Source organism: Centrocercus urophasianus, unplaced genomic scaffold (genome assembly GCF_019232065.1).
Source record: "Centrocercus urophasianus isolate 14NV4802_14NV808 unplaced genomic scaffold, USGS_Curo_1.0 seq_3, whole genome shotgun sequence".
In the NCBI taxonomy this organism is placed as follows: Eukaryota; Metazoa; Chordata; class Aves; order Galliformes; family Phasianidae; genus Centrocercus; species Centrocercus urophasianus.
The window spans coordinates 2,034,927-2,051,510 of record NW_024884866.1 but is presented as its reverse complement, the minus strand read 5'-3'; the positions used below and the strand labels follow the sequence as shown (position 1 = coordinate 2,051,510).

Here is a 16,584-nt window from a genome sequence, read left to right as displayed (position 1 = left end):
CAAACTAGCCACACTGACATTTCTCTTAAAGACACAAAATTTAGATGTCTTACATTAAACAACAACAGATGGTATTACAATTATTAGCAGTTCTACAAAAAAAGATGACAGTGTTAAAAGCAATACAGTGATAGATATGTTTTAGGACCCCCAATAACTTCTTACAAATGGTCTAAACAAATAAATAAGGGCAAGTATAATATATATTCCTTTGCCTGTAAGTCATGTGTTATTTTCTCTTGAAATTAACTATTTCAACAGTTTTTACCACAAAAAAAAAAAAAAAAAAAAAAAAAAAAAAAAAAAATTACATTCAGGCCCTTATCTTGGAACCTATGACACATTTAGCTCACATGAACCATACCAAACAGTCTTCTTGACTCTCCTATGCAAACTGAATTTAACATTTTTTTGAATTGGTTAATTTGTACCTTCAATATAATAACTCCTATTTTGATATTTCTAAAGGAATTAACATTCTCACGCATATAATCTGAAGAGACTAAAGCTCTACTCTTCTATAACGATAATGATTTATAAGAAAGGTACGGTTATTCCAAGAATAACAATACCTCAAGAATGAATGATAAGCTTGTTAGTTATCACATCAGGAGATTTCCTTTAATAAAAAGTCAAATTATTCATGTTACATTTTTGCTGGTAAGTGAACTGCTAATTTATGAACACAATTTGTAAAAATACAAGATGATAACTGGATTGCATAATTGTATAGCTCAGTTCTACATAGGGCTGTGTATCACACATGGTAATTTACTCATAATTTACTGAGATAGCCAATATAACTCAGCTCCAAACTGCATTGTTTTGGAGTTCTGTCCCTCACCTCTGAAAGCCTTTCCAAACACCTACTTAAGTACAGATGACTCTTTAATGGAAGCAAAGTGGCAAGGAAAAGGCAAAAGCATACTTATGAGTAGAAGCACCATTCCCACATGGACATGACAAAACTTATTAAAAATCCAAATGACATCTTCAAAGAACCAAAATGGAAGAAAACAAGTGGAGGAACACGCCTTGAGTGTCACCAAGAGTTTCTTTAGCAATTATACAATTAAGAATAATTTACCTCTGTGTAGAGAGCTTTTTTTATGCAAGAGTACTTGAGTCTCAGAAGCTAGAAATCAGCCTCTCTTTTAGCTTTGATTGACTAAAGAAATAAAAATCCTTTTCCCCTAACCCACCTCCATCTACAAAGTGAAGAAGTCAGAGCAAGTCCTGAGCATAACATACATCATCAGCCAACAAAACAACCCAAAACCTATATAATGTCTAATCCGATTAAGAAATTCTTCAACATGAATTCAGTCATAGCTAATATATTAAGTCCACACCTACATTTCACTTACTACTCCACGTGAATCCTCTACGCACACTTGAGCATTGTGCCATAGAAATTAGTTCATCACCTGAGCCTCACCAATGCACCAACAATAGTTAGCAGCTGGGAGGGCAAAGGTCTGTAAAGAGAGCAAGTCAAATGATCCTGCCCTTTGTTACTTGCTTTAGGGCATACTGGAAAAAGTTGGTGCAAGTAAGACCCAGCTGAGGTTTAAGCTGAGTAATTTGATTGGTTCTGCAAAAATGAAACATGCCCTTGTAATCTGATGCCATTAGACCATATTTGGAAAGCTGCAGCCTCACAGCTGACACCAATCCACTTTGGAACAAAGTTGCACAGGTGGGATTTGATTAAGAGGTCTAGAAGGTACGCACCAGAAGCAGTCTGTTTCCCTCTATGCACGAACCAAAAAACATTTCTTAATCTCTATAGAATGTCTTTCTACTAAATGCAGTTCTGTCTTAAGCATAAAAAGAACTTTCTTAAACCTATCTTTTATAATCTATGCAATCTAATTTTTGCATAGAACAGCTCTGTGTGCAACAGAGAATCTAACTGATTGCCTCCTTCTGACGCGTACTGAAAAAGCAGTGTGGAAATGAACATACAAATAGTTGTATGGGCCTTAGACTGAAGAATGGAAACCGTGATCAGCTGTAACAATCTCTCAAAACTAGAATTTCCCAAAGCAAGAGAAAGACCTGAAAAAAAGACATGAAAACTTGTGCTCAGGTGTAAATGCTTTTCTTTTGTTTGTTTGTTTTTAAATATTATGTTAAGAAAGCATGTTCTGTGTTACTTGAAAATGTTTATAAAAAGGTGAAACTGAATGTTTATAAAAAGGTGAAACTGAAGCCACTTCAATGCACCTGCAGGCCATGCCTGCCTGCAAAAAACTTGAGCAATGTAGGGAGTGCATAAACGTCACCTGGGGAACATGTGGGCTACAGCCAGTGTAGGAGATGAGGATGGTCAGAGCTGGGCTACTGCTGATGTTGTTCCTCTGAGACAGTAGGAAACCTGCTAGGTAAGTGAGTGGTGTTGGGGTAGTATCTTGTGTAATCTACCTTAGGGATCCTGCTTTAGGTCTCTTCAAAATCCTACAAGTATGTGACCCACCAATGGAAAAAGGGAATTTTTTGGGGGGGAGGAGGTGGTGGTAGATTTATGTCCCGAGGAACGCTTTGGAGAAACCCCTATAGAAAAGATCGCAGAACCTGAAGGTTTTAGCCGAATAAGTGTCACAGCAGGGCTAGGGCTAGTCAATAGCCTCACTGCTGCACCTGAGCCACAGAGCCAGCTCGAGCCTTGGGGGGAGCGCGGAAGGCATAGCTGCACCCAAGGGGCAACCTACCTCCCTACGACCACTCCGCTTCCTCGAAGAATCCCTCTCCCTCTCGGTTTCACCTCGTGATTCCCCCTCCACCCCCGTTCTCGCCGCCAATGCGGACCCGCAGCCGCGGCGCCCGCCCCCAACGCTCTCAGCGGCGGCACGCACCCGGCGCTAGGGCCCTGCAGCCGCCGCCCTACAGCTCGCTCCTCCCGCCGGGCAGCTGCTGGTTGCTGTCTCTCCTAGGCGCGAGCCGGCGGCGCCCTTGCTCGCCCGCGGAGGAGTCGGGAAGCTGCGCAGCTCCTCTCGCTGACCGGCAGCCGAATAGGCGCTCTGGTCCCCACCCCCTTCTCCTCTCGGCTGGGAACGGGCTGAGGGGGGAGCGGCGCGCGGCATCCTCCGCATTGTGCGAGCAGCGCGGGCACGGCGCGGAGGTGCGGCCGCGGGGCCCCCCGGAGCCTCCCGCCCCGGCGCCGCCGTTAGCCGCGAGCCGCCGAGGAGCGAGGGATGTTTTTGTGTGCAACGGCGGGCAGCGGCGGAGCCGGCGGGTGCCATCGCGGGGCGAGAGGGCGCAGCCCTGTCAGCGAGAGCGGCTGGGCGCGATGCTGAATTAGGCGCGCGGCCCGAGGGCGGGCAACGGTCCCCATGGCGAGCAGCCGGAGCATCGAGCTGGAGCACTTCGAGGAGCGGGACAAGAGGCAGCAGCGCGCCGGGCCGCGGCGCGGCGCATCGGGCTCGAGCGGCGGCGCGGGGCCGCGGGGCAACGGGCTGATCCCCAGCCCCGCGCACAGCGCCCACTGCAGCCTCTACCGCACGCGGACGCTGCAGGCGCTCAGCTCGGAGAAGAAAGCGCGCAAAGCTCGCTTCTACCGCAACGGGGACAAGTACTTCAAGGGCTTGGTGTATGCCATCTCCAGCGACCGCTTCCGCTCCTTCGACGCTCTCCTTGCCGAGCTCACCCGCTCCCTGTCGGACAACGTGAACCTGCCCCAGGGCGTCCGCACCATCTACACCATCGACGGCAGCAAGAAGCTCTCCAGCCTGGACGAGCTGCTGGAAGGTGAGGGGCTGTGGGGGGTGTGCTGGCTTACCAAGAAGATGAGGGAGACCACGAGCATGAGTGGGCTGCAGCTGCCTGCTGCTAAGGCCTTGCTTTGGCAGCAGAGCTCGTCTGCTTCTACCAGCAGGTGGGCTGGCAGAACGGTGGGTAAGCAGAAGGTGCTTCTCCACTTCAAGAACCACAGGGAAGTTCTCGGCTGCCCTGTAGTCATTACCATTTGTAGGGAAGAGGAATGTTTCAATTCGGTTCCCTAACTGTTACGATGCTGCCACTGGTGCCTCACAGCAGCTTAAGCTTTCCCGGGTGCTGTGAAAAGGGATGTTTATAGCTTCCCACTTAATAAAACGAACCAGCGTAAAGTCCTGCTGGTATCCATACTCTTTAAGGAAAGATAGCGACCTAAATGCAAAGACATTTAAGGAATTGAATGCTTTTCACAATTGTCTCTTAGCTGCCTTTGATAATGGGAGTTGCTGCAGAGGTTGTGTAGACCTTAAGAATCTGAGCAGTGCTTCACTACTTCTCACAATCTCACAATACCCCAAATTGAAAGGGGCCAGAAGTACTTATACTGAATGAAACATACACCTCTTCTTTGTTTAAAATGATAATTGCCTGAGCAAGAAACAGATAAGCCTTTAAGTGCTTTCTACAGCTTAACTTACTGTCATGAAAGCTTGTTCTGTGGCTTCCATTTTAGCCTGCAGCATCTTTGCAAGTTTGAAATTGAAGTACTGTCATGTGTACTTTATCCTATGCCCAAATCTGAGTACATGAAAAGATACCTCAAGTTAAGTATACAGATACACTTTCATAGGATCATTACAGAGTTCAAACTCACCTGTGCAACTTTGTTCCAAAGTGGATTGCTGTCAGCTGTGAGGCCGCAGCTTTCCAAATGTGGTTTAATGGCACCAGATTGCATGGGCTTGTTTTGTCTTTGCAGAACCAATCAAATTACTCAGCTTAAACCTCAGCTGGGTGTTACTTGTACCAACTTTTTTCAGTATGCCCTGAAGAGGATACAAAGATCAGGGTTATTTGACTTTCCCCCCTTACAGCCCTCTGTCTTCCCAGCTGATAATTATGGTTGGTGTGTTGGCTCAGGTGGTGAAATAATTTCTATGGTACAATGCTCAAGTGTGCATGGAGGATTTATGTGGAGTAGTAAGTGAAATATAGGCATGAATTTAATATATTAATGGCAACTGAATTTACACTGAGGAATTCCTTGATCATGATAGACACTGTATAGGTTTCAGGTTGTTTTGTTGGCTGGTGCTGCGTGTTGTGTGCAGGACATGCACTTCTTTACTCTGCAGATGGAGGTTGGATGGGGGAAAAAGGATTTTTATTTCTATAGTATACTAAAAGGCAATTCTCACACATTTGAGTTGGCGACTCCCTGAAAAGGAATCCTCCATCCCTACAAAGAGTTTTATGGAATCATTAAGATTTGAAGAAACCTCTATTATAATCTAATCCAATTGTCAAGCCATCACCACCCCGTCCAATAAACCATGCACTTAAATGCCACAGCTTCGCATTTCTTGACTGCCTCCACAGAGGGTGACTGTACCACATCTCCGGGTAGATGCCTCACCACTGTGAGAGAGAATTTTTCCTAATATTCTACCTCAATCTTCTATGTGGCAACATGAGGCCAATGCCTCCTGTCCTATGCTTTGCTTGCAGAGTACACGTACCCGCAGAAGCTGTATTTTTAGTAAATGCATGTACATTCCAGTTAAGACCACTTCTCTCATGCTTTCTTGGGATGTCTTAGTATTCAACTTCAGCATTTGTAACATTGTTATGTGATGGTAAGTGCAACAATGACACTGAGGTAACACAGTTCTAGGCTGCAGCAAGCAAGGGTAAACAGATGCAGCAGCCATAAACAACAGAAACAAACGGGGGAAAAAAAACCCAGTTGCTTACCCTTGGAAGTCCTCAGGTACACAGGGATCTCCAGCAAGATATTCTTGCCACCTCTGCCAACCCTTTAATGAGGTCTGGGAAGGGCTCCTAATCGTCAGTTCGGAAATGCTGAAAATAAGAAATAAAAGTTGGAGTGTGGATGGTGGGGAAAACAGAAAAATGAAATCTTGGATGAACTAATAGTAAGTTGGAGTGACTTTTGGTAAGTTGGAAAAACTTTAAGTCTTAAGCATCCATGCTTTAAAAAAGACTTGCTGTGTAATCATGTAAATGTAGCTTATAGTCTCGTAACTTCAGTTATTAACTTAAATATAAGCAAAAACTGACTTCCTGTCTCTTCAAATAGTCACTGAAAGAGTGACCTTTGTCAGTGTGCTTCACTGGAAGAATAAAGCAAAGCAAATGTCACAATGAAAATGCCACTTCCTTGCTTTCTCTTTAAAATGAAAGGGAAAAGAGATTCCTGATTACTTAGTCATATATATGCACGACCAATGCAACTCTAAGGAATCTTAAGAAAATCCTGTAACATCATAATTGAAATAGTAAATGCTCCAGTAAGCATGCAAAAATCTTTACAAGTCCAATCACCATGAAGAAACAGGAAATGACATACGCTGATGGGAAGAAATCAAACTAGTAGTGAATCCATCATTCCTGAACCCTTTGCCAGCTGTTGTTGTTGTTGTTGTTGTTTTGTTTTTTTCTTCTCATTTTTAGTAGGCCTGGGAAACATATTTTTTTCTTTTTCTTGTGGTTCTCTTTTTCCAGCAGAGCGAGCTTGAACTTTTTAAATGAGTAAAGATTGGTAATGTGCTGAATCTTGAACTGCAGTAGCACAACAAATAGTTTTGTATGGTGTTCAGTAGAATTGCTTTTTTAATTTTTGGAAAGTTAAAAAATCATGCATGCCAGCTACAGGCCGAACATCAGCCCAAACATAGCTACTTTATGTAATGCCTAATTATTTGACTAGCTTGTTTGCACATCAGTGTCACTGAAATGGTGCATGGAATCACAACAGTTGAAGTTAACTCATGTCAGCTCTCTGAATTAGGTAGAACTTGAGACCTTGGTCACGCTTACCAACCCAGAAAGATGTGTGTTAAGCTTCCTTAGACTCCAGCTCTTGGACACTGACCTACTTATCCTAGTATCTAATTTGTTTAAAAGCTGGCCGCATCAAATTTTGTGCTGCAATACTCCAAACTGGTTGAATTGAGTCACCAATACATGTTTTTCATTTAGTCGTCTGCTGTAAAGGGAAAACAGCTAAAGGCACAGACATACTGTCAACTTCAAATATTACTGTCACAGGTTGAGTCACCTTAATAAATGTGATCTGGTCACAATTTTATTGAAACCTGACAAGCTCCATTTTAAACATGTGGCTTTTCTTACTTGAATCTGACAGGCAAAAAGAAGAATCCATTGTTTGCAGGACTAATCCTAGGCAAATTTCATTTATATTTCCAGTCCCTGTAGATTAGGGAACATTACATATCATGAGTTTGACAGTTTTTGTTGCTTTTTTAAGCGGGGAGGAGTGAAAAACTTCAGTGTCTGCTTCTGATCTTGTTTGAGCATAGAAATCCAGAGAGAGAATGGATTTAGCAACTGCTATGAATTTCTTCTGGTTTTGCAAGCACTTTCACTATCTGATGCTACTCTGCTTTACTTTTGACTAGTAGATTCCATGTGGAATTTTAAAATTGCATTAAATTAACAACAATGAAGTAATAGTTAAGTTTGTTATCTACCAAAGTTAGCAGTTAAACATTCATCTTAATCCTTTGTTGTCTTTAGAACTGTTACTTCCTTAAAGCATAACACAACAGTAGTAGAAAGAACCATGCAATTCCTCAGCACTGAAGCTTCTGTTTGACATTGATGCTGGTTATGCCCTGTCTTTGCTATCCTGTGCTTTGATGTCTTGGTGGTGAAAAACCATTGAGAATCTTGATTGTTAAGATCTGCTGTAAAGCTGGGAGAAGAATGCAACAGATTTCAATTCTGGCAAGGAAAGTCATACAGATTTGTTAGGTGACAGGGACTCTTTCTAGATTCTTAGGTAGGAACCATAGTTAAGAGTTACTTTTTTTTGTTTTTTAAATTACAATGCTTAATTGATACATTCCTTTTCAAGTGTCAGTTGTTTTGTCCACACACTTGAAATCAGCATGCACCTGTAAAAAAGTCTGTGGAGAGAGGTGGAGAATCAGAGATGTTTCAAAACCAGACATTGCACCAAGTGCTTTCTGCTTTATATCATCATTGTCATTGCATATTACATGAAAAGTAACATAGTAACCTAAATTGTAAAAAGTTGGTAACTGTTTACAGGCTGATGCCTACAGACCCACACCCTGGGAGTGGGGGAAGGGGAGATGGGAAAAGGATAAGGAGTCAGGCCTAAAAACAAAACAGCAGCAATCTGAGGAGGAAAGTTAATTTAATAGAAGTAATATCTGAATGCAAGATAACAATATAATACAATATAATCAGAATTGAGGCTAATATATCAGATAAAATAGGAGAGAGTGTCCAAAACCAAAGGCTTTGCTCTAGTGCTGAAGGCAAGACAGTTGGAGAGCACACGTGCAGAAATGAGCAGAAAGGGAAAAGGAAATGTCTTGTAACTTGAAGTTTTATCTTTCCCTCTGAAGAGAAAATGTAAATGCAAAGTCCCCTGGGGTATTCAGTTGTTCTTTCCTTCTCAGAACCAGGTACCTGAAACTATCAGCAGTCCATATAACTGGAGCATTAACTCTTTAACACACATACACACACATGGAATTACTGACTGCACTTCCCCAACATCAAATTCCCTTGTGGCACACACTGAACGTGCCCATTTTTCCCTATGTCAGCCACTAAGTAGACCCAGGCCCCTGGGCAAAAACATCTCTGCAGAAAGGTTTGCCCTTTCCAGAAGCTGGAAGGACCCAAGACGCTTTCCTCAGAACGCTCTCTACATGTACTGCAGGAATCTTTTCCCCCCTCTACAGTATGTAGGGACCTGGACTGGGTAGAACCATCCCAATTGATAAACACTTGAGTGCTGACCAACCAGGTGACTTCTGCCACCCATTGCTTTTAACAGTCCATTGCATCCTTTGATTATACCAGAAGCTGGTGCATGAAGGTGATATGATAAAGCCTCTCAATGCCAAGTAATTACAAGAGAGTTCTTGAAGCAAGTCCCATTATCTGACTCAGTTAATTCTGAAGCCCCATGTCACCATAGGACTCATTTCTCAAGACCTGACATAGTGTTTCCAGCAGCAGCATGGACTACTGCTTATGTTTCAAGCCACCCAGCTGTTGCCTCCACCATGATAAGCACATAACACTTCACGCCATGAGCTTGGGGCAAGGTGATATAATCAACTTGTCTTGCCTCCCCGTATTTATATTTTTACCATCACCCATTTCCCCCAGAGGGGTTTCTCCAGCCCATTTATGTTTCGTCTCTTCCTTGATGGCCCAAGGTTTAATGGACCCACTGAGGTCAAATAATTTGCCCTTGTTCTACCAATCTATTTGAGCCACATAAATTTTGGCAGCTCAATCTACCTGATGGTATTCTGTTGTTCTTCAGTAGCCCAAATCTCAGGCACATGAGCATCTGCACGGCACATCTTTACAGCTATATTCTTTATCCAGGCAGCAACACCTTTCCACCATTTAGCAGCCCAAATTCTGACTAATTTTCTGTAATTACTCAGTGTGCTGCTAGATTAGGTCAAGAAAATACTGTCTTGTCCGGGCAAGTACATGGTAACAACAATTAAGCAATTATTTGTAACCTGTTTCAGAAGGTATAATTACCTTCCCACACTAGAGTCAAAAGAGCCAGGAAATCTCTAACAAGAGTAACAAAGAAAAAATAAAATGGGAGAACAAGAATTTTAAAGTTAAAAAGCACTTATTCTTGAGTTTATGTTCAAATTGCAGTGGTTCCACAGTCCTGAGGCAATGGGTTATCGATGCAAAATACTGATATAATTGCTATTTCCAAGCAAAATAAGATAGTTCCACCATTGTAAATCAACTAGTTTCCACAAGAAAAGCGTAATCTACCTATGTATTTACTTACTGCGGAGGAAGCAAGTGGTATTAGGTAGGGATTATACCAAGATCCCTCAACTCTTTTCCTGAAGCTTTTCAGAAAGCTTGATCAGGGAGTTGAGGCCAGAAGACGTTCAGAGGTCCCTTTCAACTTGAGCAGCTCTGCAATACTAAGAAACCTTGTAGGAAGCTGTTACCTGCACCTTCTGGCTAAATGAAGTCACAAGAGAATTAGAAGCAGTCATCTATTAAAATTCTTGTCATCATACCAGGTTTTAAACAGTGCAAGGGGAACATAAATGCTTTATACAACAAATGCTGGTAATGTATACAGGGCTACTGGAGGTAACATGAAAATACTGTAAGAAATTTATGAGGAAATTCTGTAAAAGAAAGGGAGCAAAAAAGATCTAAATGAAATGCAATCCTCCATAAAAGGGTTGGTTTTATTTTTAGATTCAGTCTTTTCATACATGCTGTAAATACACTCAACTTTATGTCAGAGTACAAGAAGGATGCTTTGTCACGGTCCTTAAGTTGGAAGGTTATTTGTTTTAACAACTGCCACACTAAACTAAAAAAGCAACTTTTGATACTCTTGAAGCTAATGAGTTCCACCAAAAGAAGGAGGATATGAAATGGCTATGAAGTGTACCTAAAACCCTGATTTGTCCTACGTGCTTCGAAGTGGAACATGCTTTAAAAATGTTGAGAACAATGTGGTGTTGGCATGTTTTTTTTTTTTTCCCCCCTCTGTAGACATACTATTTCTTGTGTCAGCTCTATCATTCTTTGTCGTGCAGTGTGTTGTTTAAAACACCATGCTCTAAATGAAATTCAGAAGATAATAGCGCTTGTTAACATTTCGCAAAATCTAAACAGAAAAGCTTGTTCAGGAACTTCGGTTTCACATACCCTAACTCAGGATTTTCTGGTGTTACATATTTCATTTCTTCCTTACATACCCTGCTACATGGTATATCCACCTTCACTCAACGTGGAGGTTTTATCCTAATGCTAAGGGAAATGAAACATCTGCATGTCTTTTATTAACAGACTGTTTTTAAGGACAATATGTCTGAATGTTTCTCTGCTGTTTTTATAAATGCCTTGAAGTTGGCTTCAGCTCTTAAAACTTGTGCCATGAAGAACCTTGAGCCGTAAGGCAGCTGTATTTCCTCAAAAACTATGTTTTTGGAAGTGATGTATTCTTGTGGTACTAAATACCAAGATACATCTCTTTTGCTATGCATTCCTAAAGTGGTATGGCTGAATTTTGAAGAATTTGTTTATACTCCAATTCTTCACTCATGCAATCTTGTTTTGAGAGAAGCCAAATACCTTCCCACTAATAATATTATCAAATAAGCAGATAGTTAAAGAACTGTTTCCTTAGATCAGTTTTTGAGTAGACTTAACAGTATTTCAACAATTAATTATCTATGGCTATTTATTAGTCAGATTGATCAATATGATCTTGTTTTCACCATGGTGGGAGAGTGGTGAATGTTTAGTTCAGACAGTGCTCTCAGTAACTGAAATCCTGCAGTGTGCTTGAACACGCTGCCAACATGTGGGTCTTCATGACTAGTGTACCTGACTACTAATGCAGAACAGGTAAATTACCAAGAGGCAGTTAGCGTTCCTTCACTAATAGGCAATATTTCATGTGTTCTATTTGTTGGTTTTTTTTTTTTCAGTTTTAATAAGACATAGAGAATCAGTAAACTTACTCCATTTGTTGATTATATTGTGACTCAAAATGTCAACAGATGTTATTCATTTTATGCTAGCATATGGCCCATTTGAGGAATTTCTGGTGGTAGCAGGATTTCTTCCTTGAAGTGTCACTTTTAGACTGCTCTGGGTACCATTGTGAAGTGCTGGATGGATGGCACATATGTTCTGTTGAAATTATGATGCCAACCTATAAAGAAATTTCATATTTCTGCCAAAACTGCTCTGCAGGCTGGCTAGGTTTCCTGCTGAAGAGTTTGGCTGGGTTTAGGGCCCCAGATTTAACCTGTGTTGGTGATGCTTGCTTTTTCTTTTTTTCACACATAGATAATAGTGTTAATAGTGTTTTTACTTCATTAGTCTATACTTCACATCTTTACCTGTAAATTCCTGCATAGTACTGGTAACTTTACAGTCTGGAGGAAGAAGTAGGGAGCTGTCTGACTCTTGTTAATGTTTTATGTCAATGACACTCACTAACAGTAGTTTAACTGCTGTTAAGACTAGCACCAATTAACTTCAAAATGTATCAAGATGGCTTCAAGAGTAAAGCGAGCCTTCAAACCTTAAAACTGCCATTATTTAAGTCAATAACGTAAACATATGAAGTATTGTTTGTGCATGCATTTGGAGTCTTGCTAACTTCCTGTATCTGGTAGATTTGCTAGTTCCTTTAAAAGCCACAGCATGATCAAGAAGCCTACTAAAGTCTCAGAAAAGGATTTCTTAGTGAGTGTAAGACTATTACACAATGGAAAGCACAGCACTAATAGCAGGGTAGCAAAGACCTACGCTGCCGCAAGAAAGACTAAGCCCAAATGCAGCAGCCATAAAACAAAGAAGAAAAGTCTTCTTAGTCTTGGAAGGCCTCAGGTACACAGGGTCTACCCATGCTGCAATTTTGTTTGGATGTCAGCCAGCACCCAGGCGAAGAGGTTTGTTTTCCTTCCTCTGAGAAAACAACTTGAAAGCACAGAAAATTTTATGATGCAGATGCAGGATGGAAAGGATCTATTTTAAAGTTAAGAGACAAATGACCTTGTACAAGGTATCTTGACTGAAAGATTGGAGTACCTTCATAAGCAACCAGCAATAACATAAAAATTCAAGAATTGTCACGTAATTCAACAAAAACTTTGCAAATCATTACACCAGATGGCAGATACTAGTGTCTTTATGATAGAACATTGTTGTTGTTTTTTTTTTTTCTTTCCAGCTGTAAAATCATGATTTTTTTCCCTGAGCCAGCCTCAACCAGTTACCAAACAAGTCTTGAACTTTCCTTCTCTTTTTAATTTAACTGTGTTTTCATAATTATATCCCATTTGCATTATAGCAAGGACAACATATCTGAAAAGTCAGAAAATGTCAGGGATTTTGCTGATCATGCTTACTTATTGGCAAGAGATACTTAAATCCTTGCAACTGTAGATTTTTAATTATTATTATTACTTCAGGTGCCCTACCGCCATCCAGAGACACTTTATAAAACTTAATGTAAACTGTCATTTCTAGCTGCTCACCACAATACATTTCCTAGGAACCAGATACTTGCTTCTCAAATTTTTTTGGGTCTTGGCTTTCTTTAACATAATCATTACAAGGTGGAGGAGCAGCAAAGCAAGCTTGGAAGTAATAACAATAGCTGCAAAAAAAAGAATGAAAAGTATCTGCCTGCCTTAGAAATGCCAGTGTGGTACTTGGGTAGGCAGAGATCTCCAGACGAGACACTCATATCCACTGCCAATGCTTCAGTGAGGCCTGGGAAGGGGTGCACCCTGGCTCCCCCCGCGTGCACATTCACTGGTTCAAGATGTGACCTAGTTATTTTCCAGGCACTTCTATTTTAGTAGTGCTTGCTTCTTTCCTTCTATTTTCTCCTACGGGTTCTAAAAGTTGCTTATCCATAAAACTCCACCACAAAACCCACTCCTGATAAAATTAAAAAGAAGTTTAAAATCTGTGGAGTATTTTTCCCTTTGGAGCTGAAAATGAATTGTAGGTCATCACGCCTTTTACCTATGATCTTGCAAACCAGAGTGCATTTGACTAAGCAGTTACCATCACCTTCCATTGCCTGTCTGTAACATATTCCCGCCCCATAGCAATCCAGACAAGAAAATCCCCATACGATTCAAGTATCACAGTTTAGAGCCTGCTGCTGTTGATAAATTCACCAGCAAAGACAATGGCTCAGCTAGTACCTTCCGGACAGAGCAGAGGAAGCTAGGAAGCCAACAGGGGAGGTAACATTCTCCAGAGACCTGAGGAAGTAGAAGCTTAAGTTGATAGAAGTAGAACTGATACATATGCTCTGGAAGATACATTGGGATGCATTGGGAAGGGAAACAAGGCACAGATCTTTCTCACACAACATGCTTCTTCCATCTTTGCAGAAGCAGCTACCTTGTGCTATTGCCTAAATGCTGCTGTTTGAGAGGAATAACTGACACACTGTGCATTTTTGTAGTATTTATTTTCAGCTTTCCATCAGAGAAAAATTAACCCAAGGAGTAACAGTCTGCAAAGCTAAGCTCAGGTTTGTGTGACTTCACCATCGGAGACCTTTCTTGTTTTAAAACGTTCTTCAGAGCTACATTTCTGACCTTCCAAGGAGAAGCTTGCCCTTCTTTCATTCCTGAAGTTCATTCAAGTGACAAAATTAGCAGGAAAAATAAGTATGGTGGGAACAAGTTGCCTGCAATAGATGTTACGATACCTCTTTCTGCAAATACTCACAACCCAATGAGGACACCTCTCCTTGCACTAATTGCTTTGTAACTGCTTTGTAATGTCTGGATAAAGGTACCAAAGATAGAACAGGCACAGAACTACAATCAACTACAGTTAATCTGTACTGGGTTTACTCAACTAGTGGTCAAAATTGTATACAGGAATCTAAAATGCTATAACTTGATAGAAAGTGCAGCAATGGCAGCGGAACAGCAAAGTCCAAGACTCACTCAAATACAACATGTGAGGGTACAGAAACAAAAGAAATAATTTTCTTACCTTCAAAAGGCCCCAGGTACACAAGGATCTCCAGTAAAAGATACCTTTTCCTCCACTGCCTGCCCTTAAATGAGGTCTGGCTACAGTCCTTCTGGTCACTAATGAACATTGCATGCACCTGAGCTCCCCTGAGTTGGCCCTGCCTTCCCACTAGTTGCTCAATCACTATTTGAAGGAGTAACTTAGCATTTCAACTACAGTGAGGTTATATGTTAAGGTTAGACACATTAAAAATCTCATAAAAGGTATTTAGAGAGAGAGCCAAACTTATCTATACTTGTGATTTGATTTGTAAAGTTATCTGTTGTACTGTTAAAAATGTTGGACTCAGTTTGACTGATTTAAACAACAGCAGTATAAATTAAAAACAACCCCCATTTAAAAGAAAAAAATTGGTTTTCTGAGTGTGTGTGAAAATCACCTGAATTAATCCCAAGCAGATTTAAAATCGGTCCACCTGTTAAAGCCGCAGACAAATATTATATACAATGCTGCATTTCTACGTTTAATTATCTACAAAATAAAATGAGGTAGTATTTTTACAAATGGCTTGTAAATTCTTGCAAATAGACGTGTGTTGTTGCATTGTCTACTTAAAAGAGTGGCTAAAACAACAATTCAAACAATATAAGAGTGTTCAAAAACTAATGGTGATTTTCTTAGGCTTACTCCTGAGTATACTATTCTCTAGGAAGGTTGCCTGTAGTGAACTTTATAGCTGTGATTTAATTTACCCCTACTATTTTTTTTCTTAGTTAATTATTTCATACAGTTGTATAATCAATTGGATGCCCTGTTAAGCCCACCAAATCTACAGTTGATTCTTAGAATGGCCAATATATAGAAAATCAGTCTTTATGCAGAATGTAACAAGTTATTTATTTGCAAGTAGAACTTAGAAACTGTGTATGAAGTCCTGACTGTGGTAAAATATTAGAAGCTTAATTGCTAACTTAGTAAAATAAAAACCTTCTTTATCTTTTAAAATATGACCAAAGGAAGTCAGTGCATGCATTTTTCTCTTTCGTGTTACTGTGCCATACGTGCCTGCCTTGCAGGTGTAGTAAAACTTGTTTTTCACATAAAGACCTCAATGACCAAATTTGGTTTGTATGACTGAAAGAAGAAAACAGCACATAGTTTAAAACACTTAATGAACAATCTGCCATATGCTACAATCCTCAAGTAATTAGTATATTCCTCTATCCGCCAGTTATAGGAAATTCTGCAATTAGTTTTGCCAGATACACTTCTTGGAAAGCTAGAACTGTTTGTGCTTCACATTAAGGCTTGGTTGAATGCAGCTGAAACAAGTTATTTGAAATTCATTCTTATAAGAGATGAATTGTTTTGTTGTTAAAAACACTTGTTATTATTTTCATCTAAAGAGGAAAACTAACATGTAAGGATCAATAATAAGAAATCTTTAATAAATGAGTATTGAAGCCAGCTCAGATCATTAGGGAGCAAACTGATATGAACCAACAGGTTTTACACTGCTGTTATAAGTGGATAAAGATCCTTTCTTTCTCTATACTGAATGAAAGTCTTGTAACAGGATGAATTCCCCTCTTCTGAGGGTATTGCAATTTGACTAGACAGGTAGTACAGGACATGTTCTGTGACAGTGTAAGGAAGATAATCTGTTAAGGGATCTGAAAGTTAGAATATACTAATGAGACTTCTCTATGGTAAATCTAGCATGGTAAATCTCTACTTCTGCTTCCTTGTGTGTAACACTTTATTTCAAATAGGAGAACCTGCTTCTATATTTTCTTTTCCAGATTTCTTAATTAAGTTTAAATCAGACTTATCTTGTAAGCATTTTATTGTTTTTGTTTGTTTGTTTGTTTTTGTTTTTGTTTTTTTTTTAATCTTCAATACATAGTAACTGTGGAGATAAAAATGTGGTGTTATTTTGAGACTGGGTGTTACAGGAAAAGTCTTTTCCTGCTTTCCCATTGTAATGACAGCTGCTTTTTTGTTGAGTGTTAAGGATTTTCTTTTCTTTTCTTTTCTTTTCTTTTCTTTTCTTTTCTTTTCTTTTCTTTTCTTTTCTTTTCTTTTCTTTTC

The 16,584-nt window shown here is 40.3% G+C and overlaps 1 protein-coding gene across 5 annotated transcripts in view; it reads left to right on the top strand.

Moving 5' to 3' along the window:
* Positions 1-3,335: 3,335 nt before the first annotated feature.
* Positions 3,336-16,584, top strand: part of DCLK2 (doublecortin like kinase 2) — a 79,153-nt gene continuing 65,904 nt past the window's right edge. For all 5 annotated transcript variants that reach the window (XR_006170490.1, XR_006170489.1, XM_042828431.1 and 2 more), the window contains exon 1: positions 3,336-3,750. Coding sequence is in view for 3 of the 5 variants with exons in the window: in XM_042828431.1 (XP_042684365.1) it covers positions 3,336-3,750 (415 nt within the window). In the remaining 2 variants the exon portion in view is untranslated. The remainder of the gene's footprint in view (positions 3,751-16,584) is intronic.